The following is a 24,471-nucleotide window of genomic DNA, read 5'->3' as shown; positions in this document are numbered from 1 at the left end:
CAATCTTAAACAGCTAGGATGGTTAGAGCTGCCAAGTCTTTTAACATTTAACCAACTAACAGTTGCCCGCAAGATCCTGCATCAACCTACTAACACACCAATACTGACAAATCTGATTTCCCCCTATAGCAACCTAAAGACCCTACACTCATCTAATAAACAACTTGTGCAAATATGTAAAACTAACAATTTCGCTGGTGACTCTCTGTTCTCTAATACTATTGGCAAAACCTGGAACTCCCTCCCCAGTGGTCTAACCTCCCTTACCTCAGTGACCCTATTTAAAAGCAAACTGAAACCATACTTTAAAGCACAATGGTTATGTCCCTGTGCTAACCCTGACTAACTACCTCACTTACCAATAGGTATTACTCATCTTATCTGCATGTGCTAGATACCTTTCTGTTACCTAAAAAGAGTATGCATCTGTACAGTTGAAAGATTTTTACCTGTGATTCATTGCTATGACTAACTATACCTGATATGAACTACATTTGTGAATACAATTCCAATGTAAAGTAAAAAACTGTAATGTACCTCAACTTTTTGTAAAATCTCTCTTACTGTAAATAATATTGCAAATGTGGAGCTTTTCTCCCCAGGCCTCTACTGAAAATGGACATATATCAAGTTGGACTAGCTCAGTCAACAAATGTAAAATAAAATAAAATAAATAAAATAAATATTTTGTATTAATGAAAGCAATTTTTATTTGAAGCTTCTGACAGTTTTTCTTGTGGAAGAATTTTTCTTTCCTCTAATTTCTCTCATAATCTTTTTGTATGTCCTGTGTCTGGAAATTCTGGGCTTCTTGCAAAATAGTAACAAAACATAATTTCTTTCTTAGGTTCATAGGTAGGTACTAGGCTATCTGCCGGAAGGCATTTATAAGCCTAGCTGGAATGTGTTGGCTTTCGCCGCCCCCTTAGATTAGTTCCCTGTGCCTCTGTCCAGCAGAGCCATTGAAGTGATCCCTGGGGTAACCTTTCTGTTTCCCATCCACTCGTCAAGGTTTCTCTTGAAGAGGGTTAGCAAGGAGCTCTGCCTAATGTAGACTGGAATCTTGTTCCAGAGCATGGGAAGTCTCTGGGACAGGAATCTATCCCTCCAGCATGTCCTACTTATTGTTGTGGTGAGGTTTAGATCCCTGAAGCGTGTGGCTCGAGGGGATATGGTTTTCTTTAGGTGGAGCATGTCCATTAATTCTGGGTTGGATATGGCCTTGTATGTCAGGCAGAGACCACCTCTGAGGAGGCGGTATGCAACCGAATACAGCTGGAGTTTCTTCAGTCGAGCTGCATAGGGCATCTGCTTGAGGCCAGTGATCCTCTTGGTGAGGAACTTGTGTGGTCTTTCCAGTTATTGCAGGTGTCTTGTAAAGTACATCCCAGATGGTGCATTGTACTCTGTGATGGGTCTGATGAATGATGCGTAGAGGGGCCCAATGACTTCTTTTGATCTGGATGCAAATGTGGATGTGATTAGGTGGGCCACATAGAAGGATTTTCTAACCACTATGGCAATGTGATTATCAAAGGAGAGGTTACTATCTACTTAGGTCCCCAGATCCCTTATTACGTCTCCATATTTAGGGGGCTACCGCCTATGTGGCAGTTTGTTGCTACTTTGTTTTTTCCAAAGGGGATGACTATGCACTTTTTGGCATTTAGCTTTAAAGGTAGACCATGGTTTTGACATCAGGTATCTATCTCAGTGAGACCCTTTTGGCGGATGTCTGTCTGTGTCAGCCGGAGAGTCAATTATAGCCCCTAGTTTGCAGTCGTCTGCGAACTTGGTGAGCCATAGTCTTCCTGTGCTTGCCTGTACCTCTGAGAAGTATATGCCAAACAGGAGGGTTCCTAGGACTGAGCCCTGGGGAACGCCACTTATAACCGGTTTAGAGTCAGACCTAGCTCCTGCAACTCTTACCATGTGGGTTCTGTCCGTGAGCCAGTTGGCAACCCATCTCGTGATGTAGGGTTTATGTTCAGGCTGGTGAGCATGTCTAACAACTGAGTGGTGAATGGTATCGATGGCCTTTGCGAGGTCTAGATAGGCTGTGTGGACCATCTTTCCCTCTTCAATAGCCTTGGTAACTGTCTCAAAGAAGTCCACCAGGTTTAGGAGGCATGATCTGCCTTTAACAAATCCGAACTGTGTTGGGTCCAGTGTTTGGAGGTTTCTAATGTCTCTGTTAATAGATTCAATAAGTTACCACTGGTAAACCACGTAGTCCACAGCAGGAAGATCGACAGGACCCCAGATCAAGAAAAATGTTTTATTTGAATCCAAAATTATTAGTCCAAAACACAACTCTGAATGTAAAATTGTATCAAGCACTTCCACCCGGGCTCTCCCAGGCTTTCTCAAGATAAACCACAAGACTGACTTTCATATTATATAGAACCATTAATTACATAGTTAAAACCTTAAACATCATATTATCCACTTAACAATTTAAAGCTACATAGCTTAAATGTCTTAACAGTTCTTCTAAGGTTAAAAAACCTTAAAAACATGTTCGTCATTACAAACTATAAATTACAGGTACGCTTCGTACCTACATTAATCAAAGGTACTGTGCAGAAAATCTAATTATACCTCTATTAAAACAAACTTATAAATATTAAAATAAATATTAAAACTATTCAAAACTATGTTAAAACCTTTCTTTATAATTGTAAAAAATGTTATTGAAAATAAACAGAAGCAGGAATAATAGAGCAGACTAACATACCACCAACTAGAAAGAAGTAAGTAATTAAATAATAAAATACATTAATAATAAATGTCCTTGTGTCAACCTATACATTACTTATTGTTCGTTACTATACCAATGTTCCATTGATATAAATGTGTGTTAAAATAATAATGTTTAAATAACTATTTGACAAAAATTATTTAACCGTACAAATTTCAAAATTCTTGTCACCTATAACTTCGCTCGTCTATTTTTAAGAACACTACGAATACTAATGGAATCATTAAGCCCTGGCCATTTCAAAGCATTTAGTTTCAACTGCCAGAGCAATTCCCTATACTCAAGGGATGTTTCCCAGTCACCACCTCTTACGTTACATACCACTTGGTCAAGCACTAGAAATTTAAGGTCAATGCCCTTGCGGACCATTGAATGTTTGTAAAAGGCGTTGGTTTCTTTTTTCTTGCTGATCTCATATAGGTGTTCATACACCCTTTTTCTTAGTGTTCTCTCTGTCTTGCCAACATAAAAGCAAAGACAATGTTGACAAACACCAAGATAAACAACACCTTTAGTATTACAATTGAAATGGCCTGGTGAAGATATATTTATTTTCCTAGATTTTAAGTATATTCCCTTACTATTAAGCATAAACGGACACTGTTTACATGATTTGCATTTAAAAGTGCCCAACTGTAATTGATTCTGTTAATGAGATCCATGATGATGCACTCCATAGCTTTGCAGACCAATCTAGTCAGGCTTATAGGGCGATAGTTCCCGGGGTCCATTTTGGCTCCACCTTTGTGTGCGCCACTCTGTAGGCATGTAGCCTGTGGAGAGGTTGAGTTTAAAGTGTGTTTATATGAGGTGTTAGTTCATCTTTGAGCTCATGTAGTATGCAGCCTGGGACACCGTCCAGTCCCATTGATGCTGTGTTTTTGGCTTTGGAGAGGGCTGTTTTAACCTGAGTGTCTGTGATTTCAGGGACACTACATTCTTCTGGTATAATTATCGGCCCTTTTGGGAATGACAGGGGGGTGAAGTTTGCAGTGAACCTGTCTGTCAGGATATTGGCTATATTGGTCGGTTCAGTGTATTTTGTGCCATTCTGCACCAACTCTGAGCAGATCTGACAATTGCCACTTAGATTCTTGACATAGCTACAGGATGCCTTGTGGTTATCTTTGGAGTCCATGGCAATTTTTCTTTCAAAGCCAGCCTTGGATGATTTTATGAGGGAACGTAGTTTCTTGCTGATACTGATCAGGGAATGTCTTCCTTTCTTGGGATTTTACTCTCTTCTGTACTAGTTTCCTCCTTCTATTGTACAGCTTGTTTATGGCAGGGGTCCACCAGACTGGTTTCCTTTCCTTGGAGGAGTGAGTCTTGGTTTTGTTTGTGATTTCATGATACATGCATTCTTGTAGATGGCCACAGAGTGCATTAGTAAAGGATTTTGCAGCTTGGACAGCATTATCCTTTAGCATGGGGGCTTTGAAACTTCCACCTCGATCTTAAGTAACGTGAAGTTTGCTTTAGAAAAAAAATTTCATGGTGGTTTCTTTGACCGGGGTTGGTGGCGGAATGTGGATATCCAGAGTGATTACTTTATGGTCAGATCTAACCATTGAGGGGTTGACCTCTGGTGTGGGACACCGGTCGCCCATGTTGGTGATGACCAGGTCCAATAAGCTGTCACCTCTGGTGGGGGTGTTAACCAGTTGATCCAGGGCATTTGTTTATAAATTCTAGGAAATGTTGGGTCAGGGAGTTCGTACTTGAGTAGTTCTCCCAGTTAATGTTTGGATTATTGAAATCACCCAATATCAGGGTGTTTGGTAGGACCTTTATGTTTCCCAGTGTTTCCAGGAATGTGGAGTGGGGGTCCTGGGACATGGTGGGTGATCTGTAGCAAGCTATAATTTGAAGAGCAGTTTTGCCCATTGTTAGTTGCATGGGGATGATCTCTGAAGCATCGTGCTGTGCCACTAACCTGGAGGTGGGGGTATCCTTGATGAATATGAATACACCCCTGCCTTTTGTATTTCGGCCCAGGTTTTGTGGCTGAAATGTATGGAATGAGTTGTAGCCTGGTAGTGCTGGGGTGCTCTCTGGAGCCTTAAACCAGGTTTCTGTTACTGCACAAATATTGATTTTTCTCCATAATGAGGAGTGCCTCGAGTGCATGCATTTTGACGTTTAGACATCTGGCATTGAGCATCATTACCCTCAGTTTTTTGTTACTTGTACTATTTACGGCAGTGGGTTTGTCTTTTGAGCCTTGCCTAAAAAAGGCACTATGGGGGTGGCAAGCACATTGGCCAGTATTCGAAAGCCTAAGGGTGACAGGTGCAAGCCGTCTCTAGCAAAGTAGCGTGGCTTGTCGAGCATGTCATCCCAGGCTGACAGACACTGAATCCCCTTTGAATGACACCAGAAGCTTAGCCAATTGTTGAAATTGATAATTTTTTTCTCTATATCATGGTATCATTCTTGGTGAGGGCAGGATGCTACTCAGGGTCAGGGTCATACCAGCCTTATGCTCAAATAGTCCAATCTATTGTCTTTATGGCTCTTTTTGGCCTATCAGTTTTTGTGATTTTTTTCTTGACTACTACTTTCTTCTACGCCATGGGGGGGGGGGGGGGCATCCTCCTCCTCTTGGGCCCAGCCTGGCCCCATTGTAGGAATGTTTTAGTGTCATCAGGATTCTACTCTAATTTTTTTCACTCTTGGCACCAATGTGCTTACCAGGATTGGGCACTTTTTTTATCTTGGGGCTTGTGCACCCAGCTGTCTTTTTTCATTTTTAACCTACTTCTGTCCATGATATATGGGATATAAAATCCAGTCTATATATCAGTGATGTCTTGGTGAGATTTTGTGAAAAACAAGGTCCATCTTGTGAAGGTACTCACCAAGACTTGAGGATGAATTAAATTTCAGCAATGCTACTCAGCTTGCTGACACATTATCTCTTCATTTGGACCCTATAGGGTCAGTATAGGTGGCTGCATTGAAAATCATCTCTGTACTAACACTTCTGTATTGCCTTTGAGGTTGCAGACATAGCTAAAGACTGCTTTGTGGTTGTTCTTGGCCTGGAAGGCCAGATTTACTGCAATTTTTGCTTTGTTAGACTTTATTTGTCCTTTGAATTGTTTATATAGTATAAAAGTTCTTTTATCCTGCTGGGTACTATACCTGCTAATTTTTGCCACAATTTTCTTTTCTTTTTTTTTTTTTGCTATACAGCCTATTGATGTTGTGATTTCACCATGGATCTTGTTTTTTTGAGTTAGTTTTATTCTTCCTGGTATGTACAGCTGCCTCTGCACAACTATTAACATGTTTGTATAGCGATTCAGTGAAGAGTTCTGCATAGGCAGCAGCATTCTCAGAGTTTTGGTGGACTTGAAATGTTGCCAGATTAGCACTAAGCAGTAGAAAGTTAGCCTATGAATAGTTCTTGAACATTCCAGAGTTAGCTGCAGTTCCAAGATTTATTTTTACTTCAAAGAAGACCATTTTGTGATGTGACCTTATCCGAGAAGACTTTACACTATGGGGTGTGCAGCACTCTCCCATATTAGTGAGGACCAGACCCAGTATATCTGCATGCCTGTTTGATGTATTGACAATCTGATCCAGGAATTTCTTTGCCTGCATGTTTATTGTCCTAAATTATTCCCAGTTAATAGTGGAGTAATTAAAGTTACCCATGAATATATTGGGTTGGATGGTGAGTGTTTCCATTAAGTTTAAACACATGCTATGGCTTTCCTGGACCATAAAGAGGAACCTATAGCTTGCAAGGAAGAGGTATGTGATTTTGTGTGTGATGATTTGAACATGGAGAAGCTCAAGTGCATTGCCCTGTTTGACCAGCCTTGAGGTATATTAATTTTGGATGTATTTTTGATGTAAATTGAAATACCTCCCTCTTTAGCCCCTGTCTGTGTAGTTGCTGGTCTAAATGTGTGGAAGGTATTATAGCCTTCCACTGCCGATGTGCTATCTTTGGCTATAAACCATTGTCTCAGTGACCGCACAGATGTTAGCATTGTGAAAAGAGCTTGAAGGATTTGAAGTTTTTTGTTTAGACTTGTAGTACTGAGCATTAACACCTTTAGATCTTATTGATGATCTGGTGATATGCTAGCCAACTCAAGCTAGATAACCAGACACCACCTATCCAGTAGCTTATTGAACTAGGGCTGCTATTATGGAAGACACAGTCTGACATATAGGACACATAGGCCCCTTAGACCATTATCATGGTCCCTTGTGTAGTTTGGAGTAGACCAGTTCTGCAACCCATTTGGCAACATTAGTCAACATGACCAGCTCACCAACAGCCAGTTTTTACAATGTTGAGTCGCTATACTTGACATGGTGTGTAGTCTGTGATGAGTGATCTCCTATCTAGAGGATACTGCACATCACAGTTAATGCCTAAAGTGGTTAGTTTTACAATTCTTGCCTCAACAGGCACTACCTACAGTATGTGGTGCTACCCATGACTCCAGTTATTTGTTTATGGTGAGTTTGAGTTGACAACACCCAGAATGTTTTGGGAGGTGGGAAGTACTGTACAGAGACCACATGCAAACTCTGAACAGGCATTAGCCACTGGTCAGGCTCAAGCCTTGTATTTTGGGCATGACAGACAAAGCCCTTACCCATTGTGTCAACTATGTTAAAGATTACATTGTTCCTTTATAGTTTATGCTATTTACCATCTGATAATGGAGTGGGGACACTGTATGATCAGGAGTAGCATGTGTATTAGAGTACAGCTGCACTGTCTCAAGTACATTTATTATTTATTTATGGCACAACATAGTGTGATCAGGAGTAGCATGTGTATTAGAGCACAGCTGCATGGTCTCAAGTACATTTAATATTTATTTATGGCATGGCATAGTATGATCAGGAATAGCATGTGTATTAGAGCATAGCTGCACTGTCTCAAGTACATTTATTATTTATTTATGGCATGACTTGTATGATCAATAATTGCATGTGTATTAGAGCACAGCTGCACGGTCTCAAGTACAGTTATTATGTATTTATGTCACAACACAGTATGATCAGGAATAACGTGTATTAGAGCACAGCTGCACTGTCTCAAGCACATTTATTATTTATTTATGGCAGAACTTGTATGATCAGGAATAGCACGTGTATTAGACCATAGGTGCACTGTCTCAAGTACATTTATTATTTATATATGGCACGACTTGTATGATCAGGAATAGCACGTGTATTACAGCATAGCTGCACTGTCTCAAGTACATTTATTATTTATTTATGGCACAACATAGTATGATCAGGAATAGCATGTGTATTAGAGCACAGCTGCACTGTCTCAAGTACAGTTATTATTTATTTATGGCACGACATAGTATGATCATGAATAGCATGTGTATTAGAGCATAGCTGCACTGTCTCAAGTGCAGTTATTTATTTATGGCATGACTTGTATGATCAGGAATAGCACATGTATTAGAGCACAGCTGCACGGTCTCAAGTACATTTATTATTTATTTATGGCACGACATAGTATGATCAGGAATAGCACGTGTACTAGAGCACACCTGCATGGTCTCAATTACATTTATTATTTATTTATGGCAAGACTTGTATGACCAAGAATAGCATGTGTATTAGAGCACAGCTGCACGGTCTCAAGTACAGTTATTATGTATTTATGTCATAACACAGTATTATCAGGAATAACGTGTATTAGAGCACAGCTGCATGGTCTCAAGTACATTTATTTATGGCACGACTTGTATGATCAGGAATAGCATGTGTATTACAGCACAGCTGCATGGTCTCAAGTACATTTATTATTTATTTATGGCACGACTTGTATGATCAGGAATAACATGTGTATTAGAGCACAGCTGCACGGTTTCAAGTACATTTATTATTCATTTATGGCACGATTTGTATGATCAGGAATAGCATGTGTATTAGAGCACAGCTACACGGTCTCAAGCACATTTATTATTTATTTATGGCACGACTTGTATGAACAGGAATAGCATGTGCATTAGAGCATAGCTGCACTGTCTCAAGTACATTTATTATTTATTTATGGCACGACTTGTATGATCAGGAATAGCATGTGTATTAGAGCACAGCTGAATTGCTGGAGCCATGTCAGACACCAAACCAGTTACAAGTGGCATCCCACAAGGCTCAGTCCTGGGACCTCTCGTTCGGTATATATTTCTCGGAGGTACAGGCCAACACGGAAGTACTGTGGGTGACCAAGTTCACAGATGACTGCAAACTGGGCGCCATAATCGACTCTCCAGCCGACACAAGCATTCTCCAAAAGTTCCTCATAGAAACAGACAACTGGTGCCAGAGCTATGACCTCAAGCTAAACGCCAAAAAGTGTATAGTCATCCCCTTTGGCAAAAACAAAATGCCCACAAATTACCACATAGGTGGTAATCCATTAAGTACGGAAGAAGTAATTAGGGACCTGGGGACCAGGTTGATAGCAATCTCTCATTTTACAACCACGTGGCCAAAGTGGTTAGAAAAACATTTTATACAGCCCACCTAATCATGAAGAGATTCACATCTACATCAGGGGAGGTCATCGTGCCTCTTTACTCATCCCTCATCAGGCCCATAATTGAGTACAATGCCCCTTTTGGGATGTACCTTACCAGACACCTGCAGCAACTGGAAAGACCCCAAAAGTACCTCACCAGGAGGATCAAAGGGCTCAAACAGATGCCATATGCGGCCCGGTTAAAGAAACTCCAGCTCTACTCAATGGCATACCGCCTGCTCAGAGGCGATCTGTGCCTGACGTATAAAGCCATGTCCAACCCGAAATTAATGGACATGCTGCACCTCAGAAAATCCAAATCACATCGAGCTACGTGCTCGAGAGACTTGAACCTCAGCACTGAAATAAATAGGACATGCTGGAGGGACAGATTCATAACCCAGAGGTTCCCTTCACTCTGGAATAAAATCCCAGTCCAGGTTAGGCAGAGTCCCTCATTGACTCTCTTCAAGAGGAATCTTGATGAGTGGATGGGAGATCGTAGGTTTACCACGGGTATCAGTTCTGTGTCACTGTTAGACAGAGGCACAGTATACTAACCTCGAAAAAGGGCATAGCAAAATTAATTTAAAATGGTTGGCGAAAGCCAAACACAGTCTGGCTAGGCTTATAAATGCCCTAGGGCAGATAGCCTAGTATGAACCTATGAACCTATGAGCATAGCTGCACTGTCTGAAGAACAGTTATTATTTATTTATGGCACAACTTGTATGATCAAGAGTAGCATGTGTATTAGAGCACAGCTGCACGGTCTCAAGTACATTTATTATTTATTTATGGCACAACATAGTATGTTTCAGAATAGCATGTGTATTAGAACACAGATGCACTGTCTCAAGTACATTTGTTATTTATTTATGGCACGACATAGTATGCTCAGGAATAGCATGTGTATTAGAGCACAACTGCACAGTCTCAAATACATTTATTATTTATTCATGGCACGACTTGTATGATCAGGAATAGCATGTGTATTAGAGCACAGCTGCACTGTCTCAAGTACATTTATTACTTATTTATGGCACAACATAGTATGATGAGGAATAGCATGTGTATTAGAGCATTGCTGCACGGTCTCAAGTACATTTATTATGTATTTATGGCATGACACAGTATGATCAGGAATAGCATGTGTATTAGAGCACAGCCGCACGGTCTCAAGTACATTTATTATTTAATTATGGCACAACATAGTATGTTTTGGAATAGCATGTGTATTAGAGCACAGCAGCACAGTCTCAAGTACATTTATTATTTATTTATTTATGGCGCGACTTGTATGATCAGGAATAGCATGTGTATTAGAGCATAGCTGCACTGTCTCAAGTACAGTTATTATTTATTCATGGCACGACTTGTATGATCAGGAGTAGCATGTGTATCAGAGCACAGCTGCACTGTCTCAAGTACATTTATTATTTATTTATGGCATGACATAGTATGATCAGGAATAGCATGTGTATTAGAGCTCAGCTGCATGGTCTCAAGTACATTTATTTGTTTATGGCACGACTTGTATGATCAGGAATAGCACGTGTATTAGAGCACAGCTGCACGGTCTCAAGTAGAGTTATGTATTTATGTCACGACACAGTATGATCGGGAATAACATGTTCATTAGAGCATAGCTGCATGGTCTCAAGTACATTTATTATTTATTTATGAAAGGCAAGGTATGAGAGTATGAGGTAGTGAAGAGGGTAGGATACTAGTTGTGTCACTGGTCTAAGGTTGCCTTCATGTGAGTAATTTGGAAAGGCAACAGTTTGAAAAGTGTCATGTAAGACTAAGGATTGTCAGACAAGGAATGAGCCACTCATCAGGCAATACAGACAACATGATGACAAAAAACCCACACTGCATCATTCCAGTTACTTGTCTACAGATAACAGTGGAATCAAGTACAAATGCATACAGTTGTAAGGTAGAAAGAGAAATAAAACTTCTTAAGGGCATATCATACAGTGCAACCACTAAGTCACCAACATGTAGCATATAGCACGTATAGCAGGAAATGCATGAGAACAGCACAAAATAAAATATGAAATTAAAGGAATGGATGAGTGTGTCTGCCCATACCTCTCAACTGTCCAGATTTTTGCAGAATGCCCAGATTTTCATCTGATATTTTTGGTCTGTTCCTCATAAAATGTGCGTTTTTCCTCCAAATCAATGAAGATGAAAGACACTAAATAATGACCTATATTTGAGCTCAGACTTCTTATCCTTCAGAAAATGCACAATAATGCAACTTGTGTTAGTCGAGCAGCTTTCTGAGTTTATATGAGCAAATGTAGACTACAAAATAAGAGGAACCGAAGACTGTCTACTCATGTTTGAACCCTGTATCACACATATGCCTTTTCATAGAGCTATTAGCAGGTAAGAAAACCATCACACTTGGCTAGTATTCAGAGATGAATTTGAACATGAAAAAAGAAACAAGACTGTTTCTACTAGTGTTTGAAACTTGCATCTTTCACATGCTTTCTACAGAAGCTAGGGCATTTGTGTCACAAAATCATTGCACTTAGCTAGCATTTAGAAATCGGCACAAAATAAAATATGAAATGAAATTAACTAAAATCTCTTGTTTACCAATGTTTTAACTTTGCACTGCTCAAATGCTTTCCTGCAGGGTATTAAGTCAAGTCATAACATTGCCGAAAAGCTAGTTTCACTGAGGATAAAAAGGACAGTTGAAACAAATGAATGACTTAGTGAGAGCTGTTGTGAGTACAACTGCAATTTGAGAAGAAATCTGCCTAACACCTCTGAAGCTTCCTGTAAGCACCCTCCCCCAACCCCTGCAGCCATAGTTGGGACATGCCCATAAAGCCAGACTGAAAATGTAAACAAAGACTAGAATCAAAACAAAAAAATCCCTGGGATTGTCCCTTTAAGCCATGCATGCCTTCTAATGACAGATCCGGTGACTGCTGCCCTGCAAGAAGCATCTAGGGTGTCAAAACCACAGTGCAAGGTGTGTTTAGTTACTTGACTTGCAGAGTGCATTAACTCTTGCAACTCTTTAGAGTCTGCACAAGCAGGAAAGGAAGACATTTTTTGTTTGAGGAGTTCCAAGGTATGTTGCTGAAATTTTAACATATGGAAAGTACAGTTGTGTACACTTACCATAAATGTAGATGTTAGAGTGTCTTCACTGTTGCAGTCATCACTGTAGGGTTCTTCCTGCCGCAGGCAGCCATCGGTCGGCCAGACTCCCAAAGTCTGGGTCCAGCGTCGGCTGTGTATTCACCCTCTCTGATGTCAGTGCGCCAGGGGTACAAAGCTCCCAGCCAACGCCATGTTCTCCAGTTTTTCTTGCCCCAGATGTCAGGGGCCCAAAAGTAAAGGCTAAAAGTAAAACAAAAATGTAACACAACAAACCCCATACCCTGTGGCAAATACACCTCAAAAAAAAGGGTGAAGCAGGGAACCACACCAATAAAAGTATAAAAGGGGACAGGAGGGTGGGTAACCCAGACTGCAACAGTGAAGACACTCTAACATCTACATTTATGGTAAATGTACACAACTGTACTATGTTCATCGTGTTTCACTGTTGCAGTCATCACTGTAGGGTTGAATCCCAAAGCGGAGATAAAGGGTGGTGGTTTATAGAGCAGAAGGGGTGGCTAGAAGGCCTTGCAAGACTGCAGAAGCAAAGCCTGCCCTAGACTTAAAATAAAGAGGGAGATTATAGTGCTTAGAGAAAGTATGTAATGAACTCCAAGTTGCAGCTTCCAAAATATCTTTGGTAGGGACTCCCCTGAGAAAGGCAGCTGAAGTAGCAGCAGCTCTGGTAGAGTGAGTCCTAATTTTTCCAGGGATTTGTTTTCCATGATGAGAGTAACAAAATCTGATTCCATGAGCAATCCATTTAGAAATGGTCTGTTTTGAAATAGTTTTGCCTTGGGAATTTGCTGCATAAGAAAAACAGTTGCTCTGTTTTCCTGATATCCTTGGTTCTGTCCAGGTAAAAGCAAAGCTGCCTGTGTACGTCCAAAGAATGCAAGATCCTCTCCCCCTTATTTTGTGGATTAGGGAAAAAAGTTGGCAGGTCAACAGTTTGGTTTAAAGCCACTTTAGAAACCACTTTAGGCATGAAAGTAGGGTTAGTCCTCAAAGAAACCCTGTCTTGATGAAAAATAATGTAAGGTTCCACAGCCAAGAGCGCTTGTAACTCAGAGACTCTCCTGGCTGAAGTTAAAGCCAGAAGGATAACAGTCTTCCATGATAAATACTTTATATAGGATGTGGCAGCAGGCTCAAAAGGTGGCAGAGTAAGCTTTTCCAGGACATAATTGAGGTCCCAGGCAGGAATGGGTAGAGTGTCCTAGGGGGCCTTAAATTCTTTGCTCCTCTGAGATACTGTTTCAGAAGAGAATGAGAAAAAATTGGAGGATCTGTATTTATAATGTGCAGAGATAGCAGAGGCATGTATTTTTATGGAAGAAAAAGATAAACCCTTATGCAGCATATCTGTTAGGTAATGTAAAATCAATGGAATATTTGGAATATGAGGATTCTATTCCTGAGCATGCATCCAAATGCAAAATCTCTTCCATTTACCTGCATAAGATTTCAGAGTACTAGGCCTTCTGGCTTCTAAGATGACATCCATAACCTGTTTGGAAAGGGCAGGATTAGTTATAGACCCCGAATACGCCAGGCTGCCAGGCTGAGAGTTTTGATATGGGAGTGCAGGACATGGCCCTGATGTTGAGACAAAAGATTTGGAATCGGAGGTAGAATCCAAGGAGATTCCTGGGATAGATTCATCAGTGTTGAGTACCAAAATTGTGTGGCCAATTCGGGGCTAGTACAATCAGCTTTGGTTTGTCCTGTTTTAGTTTTAATAACACCCTTGGTAGAAGTGGTAGTGGTGGGAAGGCATACCCAGAGAGGTTCCTCCAACTGAATGAGAGAGCATCCACTTTCCATACTAGCTTGTGATATGTTCTTGTGCAAAAAGTCTAACTGGTAGTTGTGGGGGAATGCAAATAGATCCATGTCCGGGCAGCCCCAGGCTTCTGTAATAATCTTGAATATTTGCGTGTCAAGCATCCACTTGTGTGGGTCTGACAGGTTCCTGCTCAGGCAGTCTGCCAGAGTGTTTTGTTTCCCTGGCAGGAACTGAGCTTGTAGTGCTGTGTTCCACAGAGTCATGGCTAGTCTGCAAAGGGGGTAGGAGTGTGAACCCCCTTGCTTGTTTATATAACACATAACTGTGGTGTTGTCTGTCCATATCAGTAGCTGCCCTGGCTGTAAAAGATCCCCGAAAGCCAAGAAGGCATTCTGTACAGCTAACATCTCTTTTAAATTGATATGCAGATGCTTCTGATCCTCTGTCCAAATACCTTGCAGGCCTTTCCCCTGCAAGTGGGCTCCCCATGCATTAGCAGAGGCATCCGTGGTTATCACTTGGTAGGCTGGAGGTAGACTGAAGGCTTTCCCTTTGTTTTGAAGACATGCCGTGGCTCACCAATGAAATTCCTTTTGCAGGCAAGGCAAGACAGCAATCACTGTTTACAGACTGTGACAATGCTGGGACCATACGCTTTTTAGGTACCAATGTATCTTCCTCATACGCAGTCTTGCATAAGGGACGAGTAGAATGCAGGAAGCCATGTAACCCAAAGCCTGCAGGAATTTCCTTGCAGTTAGCTGAGACATTAACGCCAGTCTTTTGAAAGTTGAAGCCAGCTGTAGTTTTTCTGGTGTCAGGAATGCCATCTGGGTTGTAGTGTTTAAAAGAGCACCCAGGAAAATTATCTGTTGAGTGGGAGCCAAATTTGACTTTTTTACGTTGACAGTGAATCCCAGGTACTTGAGTAGATTCTGAACAAATTCCAGGTGCTGGAGTAAGATGTCTTTGCTGTCTGCTTGAATAAGGCAGTTGTCCAGATAAGGGTAAATTTGAATTCCCTTGAGTCTGCAGTAAGCTACTACTGGTGCCAGGCACTTGGTAAAGATCCTGGGTGCAGTAGACAAGCCAAAGGGCAGTGCAGAGAATTGGTAAAGTTTCGAGCCTGCCTTGAACCTGAGGTATCTTCTGCTCTCCTGTCTGATAGGAATGTGTAGGTATGCCTCCTTTAAGTCCAATATCACCATCCATGCATTTTTGCTCAACATTGGCAGGAGCTGCTGCAGAGTAAGCATCTTGAACTTTGGTATCTCCAGGAAAGTATTTAAGACTGACAGATCCAGGATGGGTCTTCCAAGTATTTTGCTTTCTGGGAACTAGAAAGAGTCTTGAATAAAAGCCTTGTCCCGTCTCTGAATTTGGAACCAGTTCTATGGCCCTCATAGCCATGAGGGACCTCACCTGTTTTAATGCCTCCGCCCATTGAGTTTTTGGTAGGTCTGGCCATCCGTTTGGTTTTGGTAAGGTGTGAAAGTGGAATTTGTAACCTCTTAAAACTACATCCAGAACCCACTTGTCTTGGGTTATGCAAGTCCAATTTTGGTGAAAAAGAGAAAGTTTTCCCTCCCAGAGGAGCTTCTAGGAGAGAGGTTCCTGGAGACATGCTGGGGGAGTCATTGAGCCTGTTTCCTATAAGGTTGAGACCTGTCTTCTCCACCCCTGGGGGTGGAAGCACTCCACTGTCTAGGTCTAATAAGAGGTCTGTGTTTGGGCCCTCGCTCTGGGGCGCCTATATCTACCCCTCTGAGGCCTGTCCAAGCTGGGAAAGGACCAATTTTTAGCTGGCCAATTTCTGCTAAATATAGGAGGCTGAACTTGTAAGAAATCCTTAACCGTTTGCATGGATTTTGCCTTAACCTCCATTTTCTTTATAACCTCTTCAGCCTTAAACCCAAACAAAACATTATGTTGAACAGGAGCATCCAGTAATTTTGCTTTTACTTGATCAGGCAAATTTTGTTCCTTTAACCAAACATGCCTTCTAATGACCGTGCCAGTGGCTGCCACCCTGCAAGAGGCCTCCAAAGCATCAAAACCAGTGTAAGGTACGTTTCCCCACCTGCTCAGTAGCATGCATCAAATCTTGTAATTCCTTATTGTCTGCACATGCAGAAATAGTACACAGTTTTTGTTTCATAACAGACAAAAGGTATTGCTGATATTTCAACATATGAAATTGACAATTCAAAGCCCTAATAGATAAAAGAAGCAGAAGTGTACACTTTTTGCCCCATCTCTTCAAAGCTCTAGAATCCTTATCTGACGGAATAGGGTTATTAGCAGTGGCGGCCTTAACACCCTTAGGACCCTGAGAAATGGTTTCTGGATCAGCAGTAGGATTTTTAAATAGAAACTGTTGAGAGTCAGGGACTCTGTAATATCAGGCTTAGCAGGGGCCGGAGGAAGTCAAGGGTTAAATTAGACTCAGAAAAAACATCAGCCACAATATCCAAAATAGGAGGAATAGCCAGGGGTCTGTGCTGGGGAAGAAGGAAATCCCTAAGCCTTCTCTTAGATTCAGAATACTTCTGTCCTTCCCAGTGAAAATGTTCCCTCATGTCATGTAAAGTTTCCCCAAAAGAGTAATCTTCAGGAGGAGAAGCTGAAGGAATGGATTCCTCAGCATCAGAATCCTCATAAGGAGGGAAAGTAAAATCCTGTTCAGAGGAAGACATTGAAGAGATAGATACCTGATCAGAGGATTCATAATCCAATTCTTGTCTTGGCCTTTTGTCTGGACGGGGATGGGAACCCCTAATCATAGTTAGCAAGTCCTCCGCCATTTTAAGCATTTGTTTTTGAGATTTAGGTCCTGGATCAGAGGAGGTCTGGGCTTGAGCCTTTGTTTTAGAAGGACTCTTAGTCTTTGTCTTTACTTTAAGTTGCGTAGGCCTGAAAACCCCCTCGGACGCCGGTACCTGCACAGCGGCTCCGGACCCATCCGAGGAAGCATTACCCGAAGGTCCTGCACCTGGAATATCTGAAGGCCTAGTTGGCTCCTTGTGGGAGTCCGTATCGGCAAGCGGTTCTGTAATGGCTGACAGGGGCTGCGAAAACGCCTCACGGACAACGGCCGAACCGGCAGCTGGCTCTGATTGTAAACTGTCATCTGATTTGGACCTCTGAGGACTATCCTTATCCTTGCGCCTTTTATGAACTCCGGTAGTCGGAAGCGTGTCCGACGACATGTTATAATTAAATCGCCTCCCAAAGTAATAAAAGATAAAATCGTATCTCCGCTTAATAGTATGTTGATTAAATCCAGCACAAAACCGACTAGCTACGTCGTGGTCAGGGCCTAGACAAGGAATACAATAAGAGTGAAAATCCTTATGAGGTATTTGCTTCCCACATGAAATACAATTAACTTTTTCTGACATCGGTCTGGAGCAAGAAAAAAGTTTCCCCAACGGGGTACTTGGCTTTGAAAAGAAGAATGTATTCGGTATGAAGCACCAAAAATAACAGGAGTCAGCTGACCGGCACTTGCAAACTGCTTCCACCGCGCGGCAAGAAATACTGGAGAACATGGCGTCTGCTGGGAGCTTTGTACCCCTTGTGCACTGACGTCAGGGAGGGTAAGTACACAGCCGACGCCGGACCCAGACTTTGGGATTCTGGCCAACCGAGGGCTGCCTGCCGGCAGGAAGAACCCCACAGTGATGACTGCAACAGTGAAATATGACGAACATCTGACAATTTAGTGCCCTGTAGCAAGAGTAGCTGAGGTGTATACTTTTTTACCCCATCTGCCTAGTGCTCCGGAATCCCTATCTGAGGGAGTGGGATTCTTAGCAGAGGTTGCATTAATCCCTTTAGGCCTTTGAGAAATTAACTTAGAGTCAAGCAGTAGGATTGTTAAAAAGGAATTTCAGAGTGTCAGCGACTCTGCAGCTCCCGACTGGTTTTCTGGGTGCAGGAGGGAGGGTGTCAGAAGTAAAGCTGGATTCCAGGAAAACATCCTCCACAACATCCAGGACTGAGGAGATGGCCAAGGGTCTGTGCTGTGGAAGATCTAAGAATTCCTTGAGTGTCTTTTTTGACTGAGGGTAGTCCTGGCTCTCCCATTGGAAATGCTCCCTTAACGTATAAAGGGTTTCTCCAAAGTAAACATCCTTTGGGGGGAGAGACTGAAGGGATGTAATCCTCTGCATCAGAATCCTCATAAGTAGAGTGGGGCTGCGTGTCTTCATATTCAGATGCATCAGTCTCATCTGACTCTTGCTCAGACAAAAGTACAGGGCACAGATATCTCCCTTTTGGAGGGGGTAGCTTGATTTCCTCTGATCAGCATAAGGTCTTCCAACATTCTAAGCATTTGAGACTGAGGCAAGAAAGCACGCGTGTCAGACTGGGTCGTCTTTTCTTGGGTGTGGTTCGTATCCTGGGCCTAACAAACTTGGTCGTTTTTGAAAGAACGGCAGTGATGAAAGAAGACGTCGGTTTGTGTCAAGAATCGGTAGTGCGAAGGACTTCCATGAAGCCGGTGCCTGCTCAGCAGCTCCGTGCCCATCCAAGGTAGAGATGAGCATAAGATCCTTAGTCGAAGAAGAGTTTTGTGGCATACTAGACTCAAAAAGGGTCTCAGTAGCGGCCTGCGAATCCACAGAAGCGGGCATCAGGGGCTGCGAAAGTGCCTCAATGAGGACCGGAGAGCTGACACTCAACAGGAGTGTTGTCAGCAGGTGTGGACCTGTGCGGTCTGTCTTTATCTTTACATTTTTTCAGATCATCTCCTGTTGGATGGCCTACTGAAGCCCTATCGGAGTTCGAGGACTGTAAGCGAAATTATCTAGCTACAGTAAGGGCCCATCGATGGGCAGTTCTGGTATTGAACAAAGCACAGAAGCGACAGCAGGGGACTTCGTGACCTGGGCCTAAACAACTGATACAGTAAGAATAAAAGTCTCACTGTGGAATTTGCTTTCCACAGGCGAGACAATTGTTAACTTTTTCTGACATCGGTTAGTGCAAGAAAAAAGTACCCAAAGGGGTACTTGGCTTTAGAAGACTTCAGCGTCAATTCGGTAGATGAAACTCAGGTAGCAGCCGACCGGCACTAGTGCGAACTGCTTCTGCTTCGGGCTCCATGGCAAGAAAGACTGATGTAATGGTATCGGCTGCCTTAATTTATACTGCTGATGACTTCACGTCAGTACTGAAGCGACAGAAACAGATGCAAAAATACTAAGCCTCTAGTATTCGGGCTGGCCGAGGATTACCCTGGCAGGGATAACCCAAATATGATGACTGCAACAGTGAAACACGAACATCATCTAGAACAGAACACAATCAAGGGTCACCTCGGCATCAAGGAAGGAAGCTTCCAATGCACAGAGCCAGGAAAGATGCGAGTCCCAAACTCCTGTAAACAAAAACCTGAAGGTTGGCTCCGAAAAGGAGTTCTGATAGTATGGCTGGGGCAGCTCACAGATCCGACAGGGGACAAAGCCGAGACTACCCCCCCCCCCCCAATCTGGACCTGGGCCTTGAAAAACCTCCTGAACATAGTATCCAAATCCACCTCGGACCAGCTTCTTGAGGACCTGGAGGAAGGTGACAAGCAGTGTCAGGAGTATTTAGACTTAGACTGAGCCAAGGACTTTGATGAGGCTCTCTGATCCTGAGGTACTGGATCTGACACAGCAGCCAGCGAAGGAGGTGATAATATCCCCTGGATCTCAAGATGCTGATAGAGCTGAAGGGAGAGGCAATTTATTCAGATCTAAGGAAGTTGGATCCGAAGTTTTGACTTCTTGGGCTCTAGACAGTCCCTCGGGGAGATGGGGACAGACCTCTTTTTGCCTCTCTTGCGGAACCTGAAGAAGCAGCAGTAGAGGAAAGGGTCGGAACCTGAAGAAGCAGCAGTAGAGGAAGGGGTCTGAACCTCCGGAGCGGAGGAATGAAAGGATGAGATCAATTTGTTTATTCTATGGGCCAATGCATGTGGACTGAAAGAAGCACAAACAGAACAATCTACTTTTAAATAATCAGCCCCCGAACAGTACACGCACTCCTTGTGAACATCCTTGATACGGATTTTATGCCCATAAGAAGTGCAACATTTGAAACCAGGCAAAGGCTTGTCTGCCATCACAAGTAAGGCCCTGATAAAACAAACTGTCAAAGCTAATGGCTAACTAAAGCGACCTTAGGCGAGTCGTAATAGTAACACCACAAATTTAACTATAAGATTAAAGTTATAAGAATGAATTTAAAGTTAACTACCAAAGACAGAAACACCTAACCAAATAACTTTTTTTTTTTTTTTAAATATAATGAAACAGGTTATCACACCGCACACACACTCTGAGAAGAAATTAAAAGCTAGAGGATTTAACAGAAAAACCTAGCAAGAGTTATCAAAATTCTCAATGGAAAAAATTCCCACAAGTTTGACCGCACAAGACCGGCATCTGAATGCTGAAGTGGCAAATAAGATCGAAGGTACTTGGGTGGATGTTGTGCATTATGGGTAAGTGGGAGGAGCTTCAGATTTGGATACAAATCTCTAGAATGTGGCAGAGCTAGATCCAAGGGTCAGATCACAGACCCTATTGTGAGGAGGAATGATGACATCAGAGCCTTTATATTCTCATCCTGCACGCTCACACATCCTCACAGCAGCAGTTTAAAAAAAATTCTCCTGGAATTAACATGAGTCTGCCAATAGAGGACCCTAAAACCTAGGGGATGCTAAAAAGCACACTCCCCCCTCCAGCATTTATCAATTATCCCACTCCCCTTTATCACTGGGGAGTATGTTTGACTAGGAAACAGTTAAAGCTCTATTATACACACGCCAGGAAGACCATTTCTTAACCTGTTATACGGTTCTTACAGAAATATTTGTGTAGTCTACACTCTAAACCAGGTCAGATCACATAAAAGCCAGGTGACAGGGACTGCTTTTGGAAGCTGTTTGTATCAACCACTTCCAAAACAGCTTCCTCACTGCAGGAATGTCAATAGGTTTAGATGAGGCAATCTCCAAGCATTCCACAGCTCTTCTTCGGAACAGAAACCTCAAGGGTTTGCCAATGGCAATATTTTCTGAGAAAGAGAGAGGCGGAAAGGGGAAAAAAAATCAAACCACATAACCTCTGAAAGGTAATCAGTCACCATGGTGCCCTCAACGTCTGCAGAATTATATGCCAATTGAAAGGACATCAGGGATGCATAACCTAGATACTACACATCTTCACAAGCAGAGTCTTGTCTCTCTCTCTGATGAGTTCACCACATTTCATGTGGAGGGCTTGACTCCACACACAGTTATCTTCTCTCAGATGAGCTAAAGACTTTGCAGAAACTGAGAAAGTCCCTGAGCCGACTTGCTCCTCTCTTGGAAGGGAGAGGATAGTGGTCTGTGGTCTGAAAACCAAACAATGGGCAGCTTTTGTATGGCACATGTTAAAGCCTCAGAGGATGTCTTAGGTTTGGCAGATACTAATCTTTTTGAAGCCATAGGAAGGATGCACCTAGGTTCCTACTTTCTTGTAGCTGCACAGATACCTTCCTCCATTATAACCCTAGGCAAACCACTCTTCTCCCCTTGCTTAATTAGCAGACATCTCTCCTTGGCCGACGACTCATCTTTTCCAATGAGTTCTAAACGCATTTTGATTTAGAAAGATGAGCTTTTACAGCTGGCGTGATGACTTCTCAAGAGGCATCAACTGCCTTTTCCAAACGTGATGTCAGGTCCAGGAGCTGGATGAACACCGACACTGAGCCAAAGTCTTCAGACCTGGATATCCAGTGCAGTCTGGCTTAATGGCCTTTTTCTGCTTATCCTTTTTCCTTGGAAGAAGCACCTGTACAACTGAAGTTACAGAACAGGCAGACTTTGGCTACAATGCTGCAAGGCTACTTCTGCAATGATAGGCTTGGAGATTTCTGCTGTCACACAAAGTCTTCAGTGTAAATTCCTTTCAAAACTTACAAGCACTTACATTATGGTCCAAGCCTAAGCAATATCCAAACGTAGATTCTCAGTCCTTAAACTAAATTCATGACCTACAGACAATTTGTTTCTTAGGCAACTTGCCCAATACCTCTGCATACGGCAAATGTACACACACAACAAAAAAGTATAAACAAATGTTAGATAACCAAAAGTCTACTATAATTTAAAAATACAGAAAAGATGTTCTTTAACAGGCTTGCTTACAACTGATGACGGACTGGCTCAACTTAGCCCAGCAGACTGTTTGAACATCTTGTATAATGTGCGTCATCAGTTCTTTCCTGATATTTAAGACAGAAGGCCGTACATTAACATTAATACCAGGTGTATGGAAACATCTGTGGTAAAGATGACAATAGCTAGAAAAGGGGAAGGTACTTTTCTCAGTCTGGTCAGATGCAAGCCTCTGCATGCAGCACAATTTTCTAACATATGACTGCAGAAGTGAACCACATTATGAACATTTGTTAAGAACTCTGTTCCTCAGAGTATTGGGGCCTGAACCAGTTCAGTATCTTTAGTCATGTCCACAGAGATAAGTAGGAGGACTGCAACTGGAGTCTTTTTTAGTTACACAGAGTCAGCAAAGATAGTGCAGTAACTAACACCGCTACCTTGGAATGGCAGAAACAGCCAATCCAGTATCAACTGGCTTTTAAAGGAACTATGGCAATTAAGTCTCAAAAGGACATTCTGCAGCAGTACAGTAAGGAAATATTTTTCACATTCTGGCACCTACTCAGCAAATTTTTAAAAAAAATCTTTACATGTTTATACACGAAAACAAGAACAAATTTACCATCATCTTCAGATGGTCTCCTCCGTAGCAGGGGCCTTTCTTCTAAATCCGACTCGTCTGATTCATCAAACATGTCACAGTAGAACCGCTGTCTCACACAGCGCCGAGTGGGCTTCTTCTGTGAATCTTGCTCTGTACAGTCCAAAAAATCAGTCTTTTCTTCACTTTCTGTATTCCTCACCACAAACTGTCCCTTTTGTGCCCATTCTTCGTCATCAGTAGAATCATCAGAAGTATCTGCACGGGCTCTTAGGATGCGTGCAGGTACACTTCCACGACCTATTACAAGAAAAGAAATAAGGAAAAAATAAGCGACTTCATATGATTTCAATCTTTTTTCAGAACAGTTGCAAAGTAAATGCATCTCAATTTGAATTGGAAGACAGTAGGCAGCAAACGTACAATTTTCTGTAACACTACAAGGCATCTGCTCAATCCAAAAGGACTAAAATTAGCCAATCTAGTCTGCCTTTTAACCCTCTCACATAGTTCTTCCTTTTTCTACAACTACAAATCTACTTTAACTGACATACATAACAAATACACCTTCAAACTAAGACAGCAATCAGCAGTTAACCTTAATCATCTGCTGAACTCACAGTAGTCATTAGAATGCTTAAGCTAATTCATCACCCATTTAAAAAAAAAAAAACACCATTTTCCTTCTTTGATTTAGTACTTATCTTTCACATCCAATATCTGCCATGCTCCAGAGACCAGAATGAAATTTCAAAAAAGGATTTACCATCAGTACACTAATATCTGGACTTAACACTTCAAGTTTTGGCCCTTGTGGGAACATTCCAACCTAATTCGGAGGCCAAGAGGTGGGCATAATCACCAGTCATCACACAAGAACTCATCAAAAAGGCTTCAAGATTCTGTCCAAAAAAGAACCCACAAGCTTTTCCCCACAGCAACCTGGGACTTGAAGAGTATGGTATCAAGCAGAAAAAACAAAGCTACCACTGTAGCTACAGGCCTTAAGTGGTAATTTGCTGGCTACATGAAAACAATAGATTAAAACATGAAAGAAACTTAAGGGTATTTCTCTATGGTAGGTTTTAGCTCTAAAAGCAAAAGCAGTTAGTCCACTCTTCTCTGAGGAAGTATGAGGCCAGCAGTGAAAAATAGGCCATGGTGGGATGTTTAACGGTCAATGGGGGACAGAAAAAAAAACACCCAATCAATGCGGGATCATAATCAGAAAGATGGGACAGTACAGTTGTGTACACTTACCATAAATGTAGATAATTGAGTGTATTCACTGTTGAAGTCATCACATCTGGGTCATCCATGCCAGAGTAGCGCTCGGACGGCCCAAATACCAGAGGCCAAGTATTTCTGCGATGGTTGCTAACGCTTCTACTTAAACGGAACAAAATGTTTAAGAAAATGCAAACAACTGCAAGTGTCATTTGCTGCATGGGCAGATGGAAAGGCCTAAAAGTTCAAAGGGCAGAACAAAATG

At 42.1% G+C, this 24,471-nt stretch overlaps 1 protein-coding gene across 1 annotated transcript in view; it reads right to left on the bottom strand.

Moving 5' to 3' along the window:
- Window positions 1-24,471, bottom strand: part of KMT2B (lysine methyltransferase 2B) — a gene marked incomplete in the record, with an annotated part of 4,527,268 nt that overhangs the window by 3,506,521 nt on the left and 996,276 nt on the right. The window contains 1 exon segment of the mRNA XM_044079325.1: window positions 23,001-23,279. Coding sequence (XP_043935260.1) covers window positions 23,001-23,279 — 279 coding nt within the window.

This window comes from Protopterus annectens, chromosome 8.part0 (genome assembly GCF_019279795.1).
Source record: "Protopterus annectens isolate FY-2018-M chromosome 8.part0, PAN1.0, whole genome shotgun sequence".
In the NCBI taxonomy this organism is placed as follows: domain Eukaryota; kingdom Metazoa; phylum Chordata; order Ceratodontiformes; family Protopteridae; genus Protopterus; species Protopterus annectens.
This window is presented reverse-complemented; position numbering and strand designations above follow the sequence as displayed.